General features: G+C 52.7%; 1 protein-coding gene across 2 annotated transcripts in view; it reads left to right on the top strand.

Moving 5' to 3' along the window:
* Positions 1 to 18,565, top strand: part of RGS3 (regulator of G protein signaling 3) — an 89,422-nt gene that overhangs the window by 12,504 nt on the left and 58,353 nt on the right. The window contains exons 3-13 of one of the 2 annotated variants that reach the window (XM_074846178.1): positions 2,237 to 2,287; positions 4,455 to 4,513; positions 5,198 to 5,292; positions 6,191 to 6,259; positions 7,045 to 7,105; positions 9,003 to 9,093; positions 9,750 to 9,817; positions 13,979 to 14,060; positions 14,765 to 14,870; positions 15,145 to 15,484; positions 15,943 to 15,982. In XM_074846178.1, the coding sequence (XP_074702279.1) occupies positions 2,237 to 2,287; positions 4,455 to 4,513; positions 5,198 to 5,292; positions 6,191 to 6,259; positions 7,045 to 7,105; positions 9,003 to 9,093; positions 9,750 to 9,817; positions 13,979 to 14,060; positions 14,765 to 14,870; positions 15,145 to 15,484; positions 15,943 to 15,982 (1,062 nt within the window). Of the gene's footprint in view, positions 1 to 2,236; positions 2,288 to 4,454; positions 4,514 to 5,197; positions 5,293 to 6,190; positions 6,260 to 7,044; positions 7,106 to 9,002; positions 9,094 to 9,749; positions 9,818 to 11,436; positions 11,579 to 13,978; positions 14,061 to 14,764; positions 14,871 to 15,144; positions 15,485 to 15,942; positions 15,983 to 18,565 lie in introns of those variants that run through there. The other variant, XM_074846179.1, reaches the window with a different exon arrangement.

The following is an 18,565-nucleotide window of genomic DNA, read 5'->3' as shown; positions in this document are numbered from 1 at the left end:
AATATTCTATAAGCAGCTGGGAGAAATCTCAAAATTGCTAGCCCTTGTTTTCATGGGGGACTTCAACTTACCAGATGTCTGCTGGAAATACAATACAGCACAGAGGAAACAGTCTAGGAGGTTGCTGGAGTGTCTGGAAGAGACCTTCCTGACACAGCTGCTGAGGGAGCCAACTAGGGAAGGCGTCCTGCTGGACCTGTTGTTTGTGAACAGAGAAGGACTTGTGGGTGATGTGATGGTTGGAGGCCATCTTGGGCACAGCGATCACGAAATGATAGAATTCTCGATTCTTGGAGAAGTAAGGATGGGGGTCAGTAGAACTGCTACCTTGAACTTCCAGAGGGTAGACTTTGGCCTGTTTAGGAGCCTGGTTGACAGAGTCCCTTGGGAGGCAGTCCTGGAGGGCAGAGGAGTCCAGGAAGACTGGACATTCTTCAAGAAGAAAATCCTAAATGCACAGGAGCAGGCTGTCCCCATGTGCCAAAAGATGAGCTGGTGGGGAAGAAGACCGGCTTGGCTGAACAGAGAGCTTTGACTGGAACTCAGGAAAAGAACAGTTTATGACCTTTGGAATAAGGTCATCCACTCAGGAGGACTACAGGGATGTTGTAGGTTATGCAGGGAGAAAATCAGAAGGGCCAAAGCCCAACTAGAACTTAATCTGGCTACTGCCGTAAAAGACAATTAAAAAGTATTTACATAAATATACTAGGAACAAAAGGAGGGCTAAGGAGAATGTCCATCCTTTATTGGATGTGGGGGGAACATAGTGACAAAGGATGAGGAAAAGTCTGAGGTGCTTCATACCTTATTTGCCTCAGTCTTTAATAGTAAGACCAGTTGTTCCCTGGGTACCCAGCCCCCTGAGCTGGAAGACAGGGATGGAGAGCAGGATGAAGCCCCCATAATCCCAGGGGAAATGGTTAGTGACCTGCTACACCACTTAGACACACCAAAGTCTATGGGGATGGATGGGATCCACCAAGGGTACTGAGGGAGCTGGCAGAAGTGCTCAGCAAGCTGCTTTCCATCATTTATCAGCAGTTCTGGCTAACTGGGGAGGTCCCAGGTGACTGGGGTTTAGCAAATGTGATGCCCATCTACAGGAGGGGCTGGAGGGAGGATCTGGGGAACTACAGGCCTGTCAGTCTGACTTTGGTGCAGGGGAAGGTTATGGAGCAGATCACCACCATCGTGTGGCACGTACAGGACAACCAGGTGGTCAGGCCCAGTTCATGGGTTTATGAAAGGCAGGTCCTGCTTGACTAACCTGATCTCCTTCTGTGACAAGGTATGAGGTTCAACAAGGTTCAGTGCTGGGTCCTGCAGTTGGGTCACAACAACCCCATAAAACACTACAGGCTTGGGGCAGAGTGGCTGGAAAACTACGCGGTGGAAAAGGACCTGGGGGTGTTGGTCGACAGCCGGCTGAACAGGAGCCAGCAGTGTGCCCAGGTGGCAAGAAGGCCAGTGGCATCCTGGCTTGTATCAGCAATAGCGTGGGGAAGTGATTGTGCCCCTGTACCCAGCACAGGTGAGGCTGCACCTCGATTACTGTGTTCAGGTTTGGGCCCCTCACTACAAGACAGACATTGAGGTGCCAGAGCATATCCAAAGAAGAGCAACAAAGTTGGTGAAGGGTTTGGAGAACAAGCCTTAGCCTGGAGAAAAGGAGGCTCAGGGGAGACCTTATAACTCTCTAGAACTACCTGAAAGGAGGTTGTAGCGAGGTGGGTGTCAGTCTCTTCTCCCAAGTAGAAAGTGATGGGACAAGAGGAAATGGCTTCAAGTTACACCAGGGGAGATTTAGATTGGATATTAGGAAAAAGTTTCTCACCAAAAGGGTTGTCAAGCATTGGAACAGGCTGCCCCGGGGAAGTGATTGAGTCACCATCCCTGGAGGTATTTAAAAGACATGTAGATGTGGCAGTTAAGAACGTGGCTTAGTGGTGGGCTTGGCAGCTTTAGGTTTACGGTTGGACTTGATGATGTTAAAGGTCTTTTGAAGCCTAAACGATTCTGTGATTCTATGACTTTTTTGGTAGCAGAAGATGTTTCCTCCCACCTCTTTCCCCTTGGCTCCCTGAGCGATGCCCCCATGCCCAGGGGCGGGGAAGCAGGATGGGTTTGGCCCCGTGCAAGCCTCAGAGCTGTGGGGTCCCTGTGCTGCTGAGTGCCGACAGCGGTGGGTGCGCCCTGCGTCCTTCACTCTCTCCTCTCCTCTCCTCTCCTCCAGGCCAGCTGAAGCTTTCCATCGAGGTGCGGGGCCGGATCCTGGTGCTGCACAGTGAGTATCATCTTGGGGCTTATGGCGAGGTGGCCCTTGATGGGGACAGCACTTCTAAGCCTTTTCTTCAAACTCTTTGGAGCTTTGTGGCAGCCATTGGGAACAACTCAGTGGTAGAGTGGTACGATTCAGGGCTCTTAGATTTAGAGGCCAAATGGAAATTTCCAGGTGACCACGGCGTGTTTTGTGTCCACTTGTATACATTTTTTTCTTTAACTCCATGTGAAGAGAAAAAAGGCAAATATAATTTGAAAAGGAAAACTTGAAGTTCTTTGTCTGCTCCAAAATGTCTTTTACATTGGCCAAAACTGTTTGCCAGATTTGCCAGGTTTTCCAAATAGTTCCATTACCTCTGAATGCTGCATTTTTTTAACACCAGCAACATTTCTTCAGCAAAAGTATTTCACCTGGCCCAGGCTGGGGTTGCTGCCTGTCAAGCCATGGCATGTCCCACTGGGGACACAAGATGCTTTTCTTTCTCTGGGCACTCAGACTTGGCATGATCTGGGAAACTCTCCATCGCAGCCATGAGGCAGGTCCCAGGGAACTGTGGCACTGCATGGTGTTCATTACAAAGGCCAATGAGAGTGTGAAAACTAGCTCTTTTCTTTAGAAAAACCTGTCTGAAGACACTTAGGGGGGTCCCTTAGGATTGCTCCTGCAGTGAAGGATGTGTGTGTCCTGGTTTCCTGGCACAGAGCTTTCTACCAGAGGCTCATCAGGGCTTCATGATAAGTAAATGGTTAACAAAAAAGTTTGAAATGGTTAGAGCAAAAATTCCCTCCCTGTGAACACAGCAGGCTCGTTGCTGCCCAGGGTAGGGTGAAAGGAAAACAGGGCCCTGGGACTCCCAGTGCTTTTGGGGGTGGCTACCCTTTGTGGGGAAAGCACCCCTATCCCAGAGACCTGCACAGCAGGGCAGGAGGGATACAAAAGACTCTGAGCAACATCCCACCTTACAGCCCGGTCCCACCCTGCCTGGTTATAATGAAACGGGGGCAGAGGATGGCCTGGGCCTGGTGATGCTGCAGGGACCAGCCGAGCCCCACACAGCCCCTGTCCTCCGCTCGGCAGCCATGAGAGCTTGCTCCCCTTTTCTGGCTGCAGGCAAGTTTTTTAAAGAAACAACAGCAAAAAGATGTGGGTTTTATTTTTTTTCTTCTTCCATGCTGTGTGTGGTTCTGAGGGTCCGGCACAGGCTTTGCCCTAAATCCCTCCAGAGAGCAGCCCCAGCGTGAGCTGGGTGCGAGTCACTGTTTCGTTCTGATGCTGTCTTCAAAGGAGGGTCTCGGAAGAGGGAAATGGTCCAACAAAGAGGCAAAGGAGGCTCAAGGTCTGGAACTCGACATCCCGCTGCACATGCTGAGTGGTCAGGGTACTCGGTGTGGGCAGGAGGAGGCTGGGTGATGTGGGGTGATCCGTCTTACTTTTTCATTCTCCACCCCAACATCTTTAAACCCAAAGCAGGTCTGGCTGGAGGGGGAAGCTCCTGGCGCAGCCTGTTCGGGAGGAACCTTGCCAGACTGCTTTGTGAAGCACTAGAGGGTCTTGCAGAACCCCTTTCCCCTTATGCACTGGGGTGTCTGTTGGGCAGACCGTGTTTATTAGGAGCACATATCTGTATGACAAAGACAAAGTCACTGCTGCCTTGCCAGGCTTGTTAGGAGGGAGCTTAGTCTCATTCAGGCAGCCCATCCTGGGCTATCCAGACTCCGCTGCACATCTATTGCCTCCAGGCACACGGCTGGGGAGTGCAGGGTTCCCAGCTGTTGGCAGCAGTGCAGTGCTGAGTCCCTGCTGGCGGGGCTGCCATCAGGATGTGGCCATTGATATTTAACTTGATGATGCGTTTGGCTTCGGGGCAGGGAGCCCAGAGTTGTGTGAAGTCAGGCAAATGAAATGCAATTTGCCATCCGGATGCTGAACTGCATCTGCCACCAACCTCACCCACAGACGCTGGTATTTATAGCAAACACAATAAACTCCTTCACCTGTTTGTGGGTGCCCGGTGAGAGCAGTCTGCTGGGGAGCTGTGCGCGGGATCCTGTTGGGGCAGGAGGTGGGTTTGGTCCCACAAGGAGGGAGCACCCCGTGGAGCAGAGTGCTGCAGTGTAGGAGGATGCCTTCCCCGCTGCTTTGGAGCATCACCGTTTTGTTTCCTTTCCAGTCATGGAAGCAAAAGGTCTGATGGGAAAGGAGTACCGGACTTGTGACTCCTATGTGAAGGTGGGTTCTCCTGGGGCTTTGCTTGGGGAGCTTCATGCTTTCTTGGGATTTTGTGGTTGGGTCCTCCAAGCATGCTCTGGGCTGCCTGTCCCTTCCCTTTCCTCCTCTGTCCTGCTCTGGCTGAGCATCCACAGCATGCAGGGAGGTGGTTGGTCTCTTGCCCAGCGCTGGAGGGTTCACAAACCCCTCTGCATGGAGCTAGAAAAGCAAAGAACGGGACCCTGCTAAGGTCCGTGTCAGCCATTCATTGCAAGAGCATCCCACTGGGTGCCCAAGGACTGGTGGGGATAAGTGTTTGGCCAGCACAGTGTGGCTCTGGGCTCTCCTGGAGGTCACCTTGGCAGGCTGCTCCCACCGTGGTGTGCACAGTGCAGGCAGCATCACTCCTACAAGGGGGCTGCACATCAGACACCAGCCAGCAACATTTGTATGTATCAGTCCTTGACTTTTCTGCTCGTTTACTTCCCTTCCCTGCCCCGAGGAGTTTTGTAATGCAATTACTTGACACACATAGTGTAAAGTGATCTAAACCACCCGTTAGCACTGGCTCAGCTGGATATTTGAGGCTTAGCCATCCATAAAAGTGGCTGTGCCGGTCTCCTGCCACTGCGGCGGCAGAGCTACAGCTGTGTGCCAGTGCTTGCTTTGAGAGTGCTAACACGCTGCTTGTTTTCCTCTGTAAAGATGTCGATTGTGCCAGATGCTGACTGGAAATGCAGGCAAAAGACGAAGACTGTGCCAGACAGCAAAAATCCTGTCTTCCACGAGCACTTTCTTTTGTGAGTATGACAGCGCAGAGGTAGCTCTGACCCATCCGCCAGCACCGTGTTCACACTGAGCAGTGAGGGACCCACGTGGCTGCTGTCCTGGGGTACCCTCTTGAAGCCAAGACCCCATGTTTGCTTTTGCATTATGGTCTATAATAAGCACGCATCATGCATGAACAGGTCTGCTGCTGAGATGAGGAGTGACAGGCATTATACTGCTGGTTTTTATAGCTGAAATGCCTTGAACTTTTGGGCAGAGCTCTGCGGAGGCTCATGAAGCTGTTAGCACACAGCATGGCAGCGACGTTCCTGCACGGTTGGACTTTCTTGCTGGTCAGGAGTTGGGTAAACACACTCCATTTCCTAGACCTTACACCTGCAATAGTATGGGCATCGGTATGAATGAGGAAGGTAAAAGGATTTCCTTATAGCTACAGCATGTCTCTGCATGGGAAAGGAGCTGTATGGCTCGTGTTTCGGTAGAGTTGGTCACTGCTAGCTAACCAGTCTGTGTCAGATGTTTGTCCCCATGCAGCATTTAATCTGGCACAGGATGGTTGTTTCAGAGCATGGACTGTGGCTTGTTCCTTGCATTTACCCTTTGTTGTTGGATGTGTGTCTTTCTGCAAGATTATTTTTCCCCTTAAACCACCTGAGCAGTGTCCCCACTAGCTGCCCAGGACAGGTCACATCCCCTTGCAGTTGTCTGTCAGGAACGAGGGAATTAGTGCAACAGTAACTTGTTTGAGGAGGTTGCTATTTGGGGTGATGCTGCAGTGCTCTGTGCAGAGAATGATGGAGAAGACCCGGCTCTGAGGAGGGCGAGGGGTCTCCAGCCATGAGGGCAGCCCTTGCTGAGCCCTCCTGGGGAAGGTCAGTGCTCACGGGCTGTCCCCTCTGCTTGTTACAGCCTGGTGCAAGAGGAGCATGAACAGAAACGTCTCCTGGTCACAGTCTGGAACCGAGACAGAAATTCCAGGTAAGGGGCTGCCAGCCTGCCATGCAATCTGTTTCAGATGGGGCTGGTGTGGCAGTGAACCTGCCATCTGCTCTGGCCACCCCATGTGAGCTCGTCCAGCACCCAGGCCTCAAGGGCTGGCCCTGACGTCAGAGCTGCCCTGCATGAAGGCTGCAGGTCAGTGAAGTGGGGGGAGCTAAACAGTGGGGCTGGGACCTGCTGGCGGGGCGCCCCGGACAGGGTCATGCTCATGGGCAGCTCATGCTGGTGAGCACCACACCGTGTGCAGGCTGGCGGAGAGGAAATCCTGCCCTTGATGCTCTCTGTCGGCATTGCTGTGGCTTGGTAGCCATCAGCTGGACCGGTGTTTGAAAATTCTGAAGCCATTCATGTCTGCACTGCTGGATAAAGCCAAGTGGGGCTGGAGCCTGGCTCTGGGCTGGCCTTCCCTAACTGGGGGCAATGCAGTGAGGAGGGAAGCCCAGCAGCAAGGGGTCTGGCATCTCCCAGGCTGTGCTGCCTGCTCAGGCAAGTGGCATCTGCCTCCTTAGCCAAGCTCCTGCCAGCATCAGGTAGGCTGGGGGTGACCAGGATGCTTCAGCCCAGCTCCTCCTTGCCCCTGCTGCAGCTGAGCTGTGTGGTTACCCCATGCTTGCTCAAAGCATGGAGAGGGAGGCATGTCCCGGGCACTGCCTGACTCCTGGCGTGGGCAGGGATGTTTGTGGGGTCCCTTCGAAGGGGTGTATGTGCTGGTCCCTGCGGAGTTTTCACTAAGTGTGTGCTGACAGTCTCCATCTCTCCTGCAGACAGAGCGAACTGATCGGCTGCATGAGCTTTGGTGTCAAGTCCCTCCTGACTCTGGACAAGGTACCTCCGTGCCGGAGTGCAGCGCGTGAGGCTGGGGCCTGACTCTTGGGTCGGTGGGGGGGTGTAGTGCACCCGTGGGGCAGGAGCAGGCTTCTCCCACCCTGGGACAAAGATGCTCTGGAGGTGCCCAGGGAGTTCCCTGGTCCCATTCCCGGTAGGGATGGCCACTGGGAGACTGGTGTTGGTGTGGTTACTGGAGGCAGGAACAGGGAGGCTGTTAGAGGAGGGATCCTAGGACAGGGGACTGTCACTCCCTGCAGGGACAGAGAGTAGTGGCAGCTGGGCATGCAGAGAGGTGGCCCCAGCGAGTGCTGCCTGCCCTGCTCGCAGCAGGGCTGCCTGGGGGACGGGAGCTGGGGCCAGCCTCGCCCAGCCGGCATGTGTCACATCTGACACGTGGCTGCTGGTGGGTGCGATGGTGGGGAGATGCTCCTCCTCCAAGGAGTCTGCCCGATTCCCTGCGTTCAGCAGCCAGGGTGAGGTGAGGTGGAGGTGGACAGGGGGCAAATGCAGAGGTCTTGGGCTGTTCCTGGAGGCAGCAGTGCTGCCAGGATCCATGGCCCCACTGCTGCGGATTTGGTCACAGTACTGCTGCCCCAGCCTGGCTGCTGCTTGGTAATACAGCTTTCACATCAGCTGGGTTTGCCTTCCTAAAGAAGCCTGCAAGGCTACTGCTGCAAATGACTCCTGCCGACCCACTAAAACATGGCAGTGTTTCATCCTAGCTGTCAGTGGTGAGGGATTTCACCCCTGGACAGCTCTGGTCATCTTCTCTGGACATCAGAGTATGTCAGCAAACTGAAAGTGTTTTCTGAGTGTTAATACATCACCTGAGGTGTGAAAATTTACTCCCTAGCAAGAGGTTAGAAAGGAGCTATTTGTGGCAATGACCTGAGAAGAGGGTAAGAGGTAGCTTGAGCATGGCCTCCTCTGAAATTTGGACAAGTGCAATGCAGCTTTTTCATAACAGTGAAGGTAATTAGGCAAAGCAGCTCTAAACTGCAGCTCTCCCCAGGAGGGGCCTCTGCTCTGGTCATATTTGGCCTCCACAGAGATGTCCTTTCCTTCTCAGATTTAGGCAGTGAGTTTCCCAAAGTGTCATTGTGTACAGAGAGGATGGAGTGTTCATGTGTACAGCACCCATGCACAGCACCCTACTCTTGCAGGGAAGGGAGGAGGATGCATGTGGTCCTCCTGGGACCTCAGGAGGGACTGAGATGAGCTGACCCTGTCTCCTGGGTGCTGCATGATGTTGCTGGATATCGCCCCCTTTCCTCAGTTTCCTCACTGTGGATTTAAAACACTAATTTTAAAATAGGCTCCTTTCTCTGGCCTTTGGGAGCATGGTTCCTGCAACCCCATCTGACTCCTGGCCTTGGTCCAGAACGGTTGGTCTCTCTGGCTTCTGCCCAGGGAGCAATGGGAGACAGCAGCAGCTCCCTGGAAGAGAGGCGAGGGATCACCAAGGTCAGCTCTGTCCTCTTGGCTGCCCTGGCCACATGGGTAGGGGACAGGGGCAAAGGCAGCCCACTGCAGAGCACCCAGCACTGGTGAAGGCTGGTTTGGGCATCCTCCTCTGGTGATAAGGCTGGAGCTGTGTGCTCCCCGTGGGACTGCCAGCTGCTGCAAACATGATATGGACAGTTTTACTGGAGAGTGTCTGCTTTTCTGCACCTTGTCTCCCTCTAAAAACCTAGAAGCTTGCTACTTCAGTGATGCTTGGTCCCTCCTTGCAGGGGGATGGAATTTTAGCTGTTGCTGCATCCTAAGAGAAGGACTCTGGGCTGCGCCTCTGTGTGCAAACAAGTCTGGGGCAGCCCCTGCAATGGGACCCCTCTGGGGTTAAGCGAGGGTGAGTATCAGCCCCTGCACTGACAGCTTCTTTCCTCCCACCCAGGAGATCAGTGGCTGGTACTATCTCCTCGGGGAGGACCTGGGCAGGACCAAGCACCTGAAGGTGGCCATGCGGCGGCTGAAGCAGAGCAGAGGTGTGTCTCCCCGCTGGGATGTCCCAGGAAGTGCTGGCAAGGTTTGGAAGAGGAGTCAACCTCGCGTCCGTCCCTGTGCTGGCATGGAGCAGCCCCATGGCCCCTGTGCTCCCGTGGGCACTTCTCAGCCCTGTGATGCTCAGCGGGCACCGGGAACCCAAAAGAGCGGTGTCAGGGAGACCCTAGCTGGTTCAGCAGGCTCTGCACAGGCACCCAGCTCTCCCCTTCAACCCTTGCTCTGGCTTACCTGTGCCTGGCTGGGGCTCTGTGGGGATCCCAGTATTGCAGCCACGTCTCTCCCTCTTGCTTGGCCTTTTGTCATGCTGATTCCTGCCTCTCAGGCTTGGGGCTGAATCCTGTTGGCTCCTGGGCTCTGTGCAGGGTGGTGGGGAGCTTTTTCTCCTGCCTTGGTCTTGCTGTGCTGCCAGGGTGTGTGGAGGAGGACAGGCTGGCACAGGGCGGGGTGAGACAGCAGTACCTGTCCCAGATGTGCAACCACCCCACAGCTGCTGCCATGCAGGGCTGCCCAGCCTGGAGGAGATGTGCCCATGACATGTACAAATCTTATATATAGTGTTTAGATGCAGTGTGGAAGAAAAGGGATTGTCAGGAGGTGTGTGCTGTTGGGCTGATATGGCCTTTTTTTTTTTTTTTAGAGCCGATGCTGGGAAGTCAGAGTGCGGCGCAGGAGAGCCAGGATGCTGCTACCATGAAGCAGGTGAAGGTAGGTGTGACAGGGCTGTGACCCGCCAGGGGCATGAAGACGTGGGGTCAGGAGCTGGCTGCCAGCAGAGCCTGCATGGAGGGGTTTCAAGCGAGCCAAGGGACAGAGTATTAGTGAAGGTGATGCTGAGGTGAGAGCTGTGTCAGTCTCCCTGTCAACACCATGATTTTTACAGGCAATTCATTAACCCGATCAAGCAGCAGCTGATGGAGGTGAGTGATGTGGGTAGTAACCCCACACTCGCTCCCCATCGCCATATGGAGACCTCCTGTTTTTCCAGTATATTGCCACAGAGACAAAGCACCAGCCATTGACTGGGAGTAGTGGGGACTGTGAGCAATGGGGACGGGGCTGGCTGGCTGCCTGCCACACCGCATCAGTCCCTGGCCGGCTCCGTGTCTCCGTGGACGGGTGCGTCTGCTCCCCTCCTCCTTTCAGAGCCATTTGCTCTGGGAAGGGAAAGGCCCATGGTGGAGCCTTGGTGATTTATAGGAAAGGCAAGGATGGGAAATGGGAGCACAAACACATGGCTTGCATCGGAAATTGGGCTCAGCCGGCCCCGTGATTTATCTGTGCCGAATTCCGCTTTGCTGCTTCCCTCAGCTGCATTTTCAGTTATTTGTTTTAAAGCGTAGGATTGAGCAAGACAAACAAAGCCAGCGCCCCTCTCCTCCCTTCCTCTCCGGCAGTCGCCACTGACTTGAAAGATGGTGGCTGGGAAGGAAGATCGATCCTCCTTCCAGCTCAGCCTGGCGGTGCAGCGGGCTGGGACAACGCGCCCGGGCAGCCTCCAACGGCCCCGCCACGCTGCCCGGGCTCCTCGCGCTCCCTCCCCAGCCTCCCCTGGCCCAGCCACCCCAGCTGCTGTGCCAGGGAGCCCAGGGTTTGGGTTCTCTTGAGCCTCTCCTCTCTTTTCCATCCCCATGTAGGGGTGTGGAAGGTGCTTTTTTCTCCGTTGCAACCCCGTCTCTAAGGGGTTGCGCTGCAACGCTGGCAGTTGGGGCTGCACCGTGCAGACTCACTGAGTCCTGCTTTGCACCCTGCTGCTGGCTGTGTTAAGAGTTGCTCTTTGTCTTTAATTCCAAAATTACACCATGGGTACAATTCAATTGACCTCTCTGCTTCCCCCTCCGTGACTCTGTGAGCACAAAGCATCGGGACGTGCATATCCTCTGGGTCTGTGCTTTCAAAAACAAACTCTGCTTTTTCTTTTTTTTTAAATCTCTCTCATCCTTTACGAGTGTAACCAGTGCAAGCCGTCTTTTTAATGAAGTGAAGCTCGCACAGCCGGTGCCTGTGAAATGCCGCTTAAACATCCTCAAAGTGTTTGTGAGAACATTGCAATAACAAAGTGCTCCGTGCGGCTGAAGAATGCCGCGGGAACAAAAGCCACATCAACAGAGCAGGGACTAGGGAATACTAAAGAGTTGACAGGAATTTTAATATAAAACTCTCTCTCTTCCTTGTCAGTTAGGGGTTTCAGGAAGCCCTCTGGCTTATCGTAAAGCGGCATACAGCCCAGACAGGGGCTGGGGAGGTGAAAGGTGGCTTCCTGCCATTCTTCTCTGGAGCTGGGTTCCCATGGGCGGTCATGCCAGTTTGACTGTGGTTTGTTCCACACTTGTGTGATACAAGGAGATCGGGATTACGGCTGCTTCAGGGGACTGGATTTTCATGGGCTAACGGCGAGTTTAGGGTTTTCCAGCCATGAACCGCTTCAATGGACTCTGCAAGGTGTGCTCGGAGCGGAGATACAGACAGGTCTGTATCTCCCATGGAAAAAAATCCGTGTGCCAGCATGTGTGTGCGCGTTGCTGCAAGTCTCAGTTAAGTTTGAGTGTTTGTGGGCTTTCTTACCCTTTTTGGGCTCTGCGTTTGCTGTTTCTAGGGTGTTGATTTGCTATCATTAATAAATGATAATATTGGGAATACAAGGAAAGCATCTTCAGATAGGTGTCTAGCTGATCTGCCCGTTGCTGCAGTGTGTAAATGGGGATCAAGGGGGAGCATTTGCTGTGTACCTTGAGGATAGCATGCTGAGGATGAAGGTGCTAAGCTGTGAGGAGCTGTCTCAATCTACCACTCATTAGAGGAGACGCAGGCACAGCAGGCAGCTAAGGCTCTGCCAGGCTGCTGCTATCTCTTTTCAAAATTGTTTTAATGTGACGGTATTTGGGAATCAAGTGTTGCTTGAAGCTACTTACAGCCAACAGTGACTTGCTTTATGAGAAGTGGATTGCTGTGCTCCATAAAAGCTGGTGCAAGTTCTCTTGGACCCGCTCGGTGTGCAACGCTGGGTGCTGGTTTTACTTGTGCAGGTCCCAGTCTCCTACATTTTTGAACATAATTTTCGTCCCCATGGTCTGTGTTGGGGCTCCCAGTTTATGGTCAGCTTTTCTCTGTGCTCCTGTGCTAATCTTTCATGTCACGCTAAAGCTGTGGTGGGGGACAGTGTATATGGGGAATTGCACAAAGAACCAGCTTAAGTAAAAATACCCACTTCTTGTCAGGGCTATTGTGACTGTCTCATGTAGGAATGCTGCTTTGCTTTGTATTAATGACAACTGACTGATTTATTTCTTAGACCTCCTCAATTCTCTATTTCAACAATTTCTTCTGCATTTTTTTAACAAAGTTATGGGTACAGTGAGCCTCCGTGGTGCTGGAGTCTCTCACCATCTTACCATCCACCTTCCAGCTTATGTCAGATGCTTGTTTCTTAGTTCTGTGCACAGCAGCAAAAATGGATGTTTGACTCCCTGTAACGGCTGTGGTGGTGGGAGCTGAGGAAAGTGAACCACCAGCAGTGAGAAACTGCTATTTAGTGGCACAGGGAAGGTGTCTCCCTCCGTTGGTGGTGGACAAGAGCCAGCCAGCTCAGGGAGAAGGAGTGGGAGACCTCTCGGCACAGGGGAGCTTTGGGCTGGGAAGTGACCGTGGAGTGTCCTTGGTGGGAGGGATGCTGGGCTGGCTCCCGAGGTGCCAATGGTAACACTTCTGCAGGACTCGGATCCCCCGGTGCTGAATATTTGAAATGTGAGGTTGGTTTGAAGGTGCAGAGCCACAAGCAGTCTCCTCCCCTGTTTGAGGATCCAACAAACTCCAGAGAGAAAAATACTCAGGGTAGTGGGACTGGACCTACTTTTTGATCCCGCCAGGGAAAGACAGTTTCTCTTTTGAAGCCTGATTTTACGCTGAGCAATCAAGCAGGGATGAGGTGCAGAGAAATGAAAGCTCACTGCATTTGCCCTCCCGTGGTAAAGGAGCGAGGAACCAGTTCCCCTCCTTGGCAGCTTCTGCTGAATTTCTTGTCTTCTCTCTGGCTGTTTGTTCTCAAAATAATACAGGTCAGATGTTGGATTTTTTCTTTTCTTTTCTCTGTCAGTAAAACAAGTATCTTGACAAATGTCTTGGGGGGATAATCAGGTATTTACAGGAACTGTCATGCTGAGCTGCTGCTGGAAGCCAACATCAAAAAAATAAATATCATTTTATTAATAAGCTCAATGCTTCTTGAATCAGGAGGAGAAATGAGCCTTAATTAACACAGCATCCATCCTCTCCAAACTCAGCAAGAGAAAACACGCTCACCCCAGCTAATGGGGTGATGCAGACAGAGCCTGCTCCAGCACAGCTGCCTTGCAGACAGGAGTGTGCTGATCCTCGCAGCTTCCTCTGGGAAGTGCTGCTATTTCTGTACTACCCAACTGGAAATGAAATGTTTAAGTGACTTGCTTAGAGAAGTCGTGTTAGAAATCAGTGTCAGAGCCAGACTGCCACATTTTCCTTTCTAATGGCTTATCAGACCTTTCCTTACACTTGGAAGAGTCACGAGTGGAGACTTGTGTATGCTCCACAAACACTCGTTTTGTGGCATTCCTCTCTGCTGATCCTTGGCTCGATTTTGCATTGCTTTTTAGCACCCTTTCCACCCCTCTTTGGCTGCAGCAGGGGAGAGACCCATTGTCCATGGGGTTCACAGAGTGACAGTGTTCATCACTATGACGGTTCCTTTGGGCTCTGTGACCACTTCTAGAAATGCCGTGTGTCTGCATTTCCAAAGGCTGTGGGGCAGCGTGTGGGTGAAAGGGGGGATGCTCGCTGATCACACACAGCAGCTGCTTTCACACTTAACAGGGTGACTCCGGTGTCTCTCTTCAGATTACGATCCCTCGAGGAAGTGATGGGTTTGGCTTCACAATCTGCTGTGACTCCCCAGTCCGTGTGCAGGCAGTGGACTCTGGTAAGAAATCAGATCATTTTTAGCCGTCTTGATTTAAATGAATGACTCTGCTCCTTTTTTGCTTTCCAGAGCATGTTGTGATACAGAAGCTCCCATGCCTTGCAGGACTCTGGGCACCTCCAAGAAGCTTCACTTAATTAATTCTCTGTTGCCTCTAATGAGGTCAGAGGCCACTGTGTCACTATTTTGGCAGTGTGTTGCAGTAATTTGCAGAGATTTTGTTCCCTTCCCTCTCCAACCTGAGGAGCTGTCTGGCTGGTTGGGAGACCTATGGGAAGCATACAGGGGGGTGTTTCAGACAGGGGCACAGAGGGGAGCAGGATCACAGGAGCCCTCAGTTGCCTGACTAGATCCTCTTGGGATCTAGTCTAACCTGCAGGATGGACTTGGTGTCTCCATTGTACCCTGGTGCTCTCCACTGCACATGTGAAGTTCATGCAATAGTTCTGAGAGAGCTTTTATGACTTTGTCCTGGGTGCTCTTCATGTGTGTGCATGTTGGAAGGTGAAGCTGCAGGCTCTGCTAGCCCCACTTCATTTTCAGGTGTGGATGTGAGGGGAAACAGACTGGCTTTAGAGGAGTGAGTGGTGCAAGCTGTGAAGCTGTGCTATTTGGGTGTTCGCTAGCCCCAGCGCTTCTCATCCCCCTCATACTCTCAGCTCTCTGTCCAGCAGGTCACTGGTATTTGTCTCTTCTCTCTGCAGGTGGCCCGGCAGAAAAGGCCGGTCTGCAGCAGCTTGACACGGTGCTGCAGCTGAACGAGCAGCCTGTGGAGCACTGGAAATGTGTGGAGCTGGCACACGAGATCCGGTGAGTGTTCACCCAAAGCAACAGTGCAGGGCTCTGGGAGAGATTGTTTGAGGGAGCTCAGGGCAGGGGAGCAGAAGCTTTGAGTGGCTACAGGAAGGGGAAGGCTTTGAGGTTCAGGAGACTGAGAAGGGACTCTGGAGTGGAAGAAGAGAGGATACAGGGGCAGAGGTGTTAGAAGGAGGAAGGACCGCAGGGCTCATGGCTGTTTGAAGGACATGGGGTGCCTCACTCCCTGCTGCTCCATCTCTGACCTGCCCCATGCCATCTCTTTCAGGAACTGTCCCACTGAGATCATACTGCTGGTCTGGAGGCTCGTCCCGCAGGTCAAGCCAGGACACGAGGGCATGATCCGCAGGTCATCCTGCAAGTCTGCCTATGACCTCCAGTCACCGCCCAACAAGCGGGAAAAGAACAGCACCATGCCTCCACGGCCTGAGCAGCGCCGGAGCTGCCACATACTGTATGACGGGACTGATGGGCTGGTGCTGAACAGCTGGGAGAGGTACACGGAGATCGGCAAGCGGAGCCAGAACACCATGCCTCCCCTATCCCGGGTCCCCTCCACGGCAGACCAGAACTACATCATCTTGGCGCCTTTGAACCCGGGGAGCCAGGTAGAGCTGCTTTCCAGCCCCACGCTCAAGTTACTGCATGTGGCTGTTGGCTGTGTGTGCTGGATCCTCTCTTGGCCTGTGCTTCAGCCTTATCGAGCATCATCTCTAAATGTTTGCTAGAGCACATGCCATTTTTATAAACCCGTATCCCTTAGTGGAGCTTTCACTAATTTCCTAAAACATTTACCACTAGGACTGTAGAGCCGGGGTGAACGACCTGCTGCCTCCTCTCAGGGCTCACTCAAGGAGTAATGATGTGGGAAGTGTTCCCACCGCATAGACCACAGTGCAAGTCATTGCTCTTATTTTCTGCTGGCAATAGGGCAAAAATGATTCTCACCTCTCTAGAATGCTTTGGCTTTCTGGGTTTGGCATGCTAAAATTTACAGTTGGTTGTTGTAAAGTCTACCTCAAGCCTACTTCAGGTGACTGTGTCCTTTCTGGGTTGTGTTTTACAGCTGCTGAGGCCTGTCTATCAAGAGAACAACACTACTGCGGGTAAGTTGCCAATGTGCTGCAAACACTGCTCAGAGGAGCTAGGCATGGTCTTTCTAGCACTATCAAACCCTTGCCCTTAGTCCTGCAACAGAGTCCCTCATGTTTTGAGGACCCTGGCAGAAGCCTGGGGCTTTTGGGTACCATAATCTTCCTAGTCTCTGTGTCAAACAAGAACCCTACCCCCAGGCCCAGAGGAGAACACAGCTCCTAGTGTCACCGGATGAGCCTCACAGTGAGAAGGTCTCTGTGGGAGCTCGCAGAGCTGCTGAAGGGAGGCTGGTGGCAGGGACTTTCCATCAGGGGCGCGATGAAAGCATGAAGTGTGAAAGTGCTAAGCGCTGATGTTGTGGCGGTTCCCCAGATGTGTCTGTGGGCCTGTCCGTGACGTGTTTCCCTTCTTGTGCATGATGGCAAGCTAGGGGAGTGCTGATACTCTGACCCCTGCTTTGAGGTTCATTTTATTAGTAAGGGAATGAGGATGGCCATGACAGGAATTTGTACAAAGAGTAGTGCAGGTTGATGTGCCAGATTTGGGGAATACTCATTTCCAGGGCTGCTGCAAGGTCTCTGGCAGTCTCTGGACCAGCTCTTCTCAAAAACCCTTGGAAGCATAAACTCATTTTCTGCGACAGGTATGCTGGGGTCTTCCTGAAGAACCAGGTATGGTTGGGCTTGCAGGAAGAGTGGGATGAGGTGTGTAATGGCAGGGCTGGGGACTGTATGAATCCAGGTCCATGCAGAAACGCTTGCTCATTGGTTTGGGAGCTTTGGGAGGCCGCGCTTGCACCCTGGTCTGTTAGGATGCCCTTAGGATGAGCTGCATGGCTGTAGCAGAGGTGACCTCCCAGGCGTGATCTTGCAGGAGTGTCTTTAACCTGGTGCGGGCACAACCATCAGCAGCATTTCCAGCTAGAAAATATTGTGCTGCCTGTAAAGGTGGGGCAGCGTCCATAGAAGGCAAAGTGTGGGGCTGGCAAAGCCGTGGTGGGGATGCCGGGGGGCAGGGGGGAGCAGCGTGTGTCTGTGGCCCCTGTGCCGAGGCCTCTGCAGCCAGAAGAATTTTCCACAGCTCAACTGCAGGGGATGTTTTGTACCGTGGATAATTGCAACTCTTTCCTGCTGCTTGTGGATCCTGTGAAAAGATGAGCTGGACCGTGGGCACTTGTTCTTACAGCAGGGTGGAATTTGAAAGACTCAGGCTTCTTCCCATAGCAACTTTTAGTGATTGTTTTCAGTTTATTTAATGTTAAGTCTTGAGAGGGAAGAATGCATTAGTTAACCTGAGCAGCGATTAAGCGCGGCAGTGCAGAGCTGGCCACCAGTCACACAGTGACAGGAGCTGATGCTTCAGGCAGGCTGGATATGTTTCTGTGCCAGTGTGCAGAAAACAGGACTTGTGCAGGTGATGAATTTCTCTGATAAAATGAGGTTATTTAGGGATAAGAGGAAAAGCAGATCCTGAACAGCCCAGACTGATTGTATCTGTCCTGTGTTGAGCTGTCTCTCGTGCTTTGATTTTATCTGGCAGTGCAACCATGAAAAAGGGAAAAGAAAAAATGTCAGGATTATTGCACTTAGAGGTGGAAATAACCTTTTAGGTCACGAGGGCCACCCCCCTGCAAAGGCAGGCTGTTAAAGCAAGCAGTAAACAGCAGGTCTGGATTGCCAACAGAGCACGGTCTGGCTCTGCTGGTGTTTATCTGAAAGTAAATGCGCTATTTCCTGATACTTAATGGAATATGTAATGTTGGGTAGATTCGTATATTTGCTTTGGACGAGACCTTATCTGCTCCGAGCCATGTTCAGAAGTGTTTTGGCTCATTTCTGCTTGGGAAGGTTATGGGTATCCGTTACAGTGCAAAGGCAGAAGCCACTGTGCAGAAGCCTGCTGTGGTGGGAGCAGAAACTCCTGGGGCTGGGTGGCTGGAGGGAAGGATGCTGGGGGGTCTCTGCTGGGACACCCCTCTAGCAGGGAGCTGCAGGAGGGTTTGCTCAGGCATGTTCCTGAGACATTGCTGTGGGGAAGAATGGGCTAATGCTCCAACTTCTCACCGGGATATGTTAAAATCCAAGTGGAGAGGTCTGCCTGCTGGACCCAAGCTGGCTTGGTTCATCAGCTTCAGGAGGGAGGGGGGAAGGAAATACTTTGTTTTTTCAGTGCGGTTTCTTCTGAAGAAGGCATGAGGTTTTGGTTAAAGAGACATTCAGTTCCTGTTGGAGTTGTTTCCTGAGAGTTTTAGGACAGAGCACAGGTTGCAGGACATGTCTGGGGTTAAAGGCTCTTGGAGGACACGGACCTGTCCCACCTTCTCTCCCCAGCGTGGTAGGTCCTGTGATGGGAGTTTGTGTGTGGCAGGAGAGATGTGCACTGTGGGCCTGGTGACATCAGGGATGGCCAAAACTGTATGCTGGGGTCACCAGAGAGTGCTGAGGCCCTTGGGTTTAATGGATTAATATCATTAACGGGAAATATTTCACAGCTGCTCCTCGCTCAGCAGCCGTGCTGTCCCGGCACACCTGAGAGGAGAGCAACCCAGTGGGCAGCAGCTTGGCAGCTCCTTGATGGTTCTGGTCCTGTGTGTT

This window comes from Strix aluco, chromosome 20 (genome assembly GCF_031877795.1).
Source record: "Strix aluco isolate bStrAlu1 chromosome 20, bStrAlu1.hap1, whole genome shotgun sequence".
In the NCBI taxonomy this organism is placed as follows: domain Eukaryota; kingdom Metazoa; phylum Chordata; class Aves; order Strigiformes; family Strigidae; genus Strix; species Strix aluco.
Note: the sequence above shows the minus strand (reverse complement) of the source record. Positions and strands in the feature narration are given on the sequence as shown.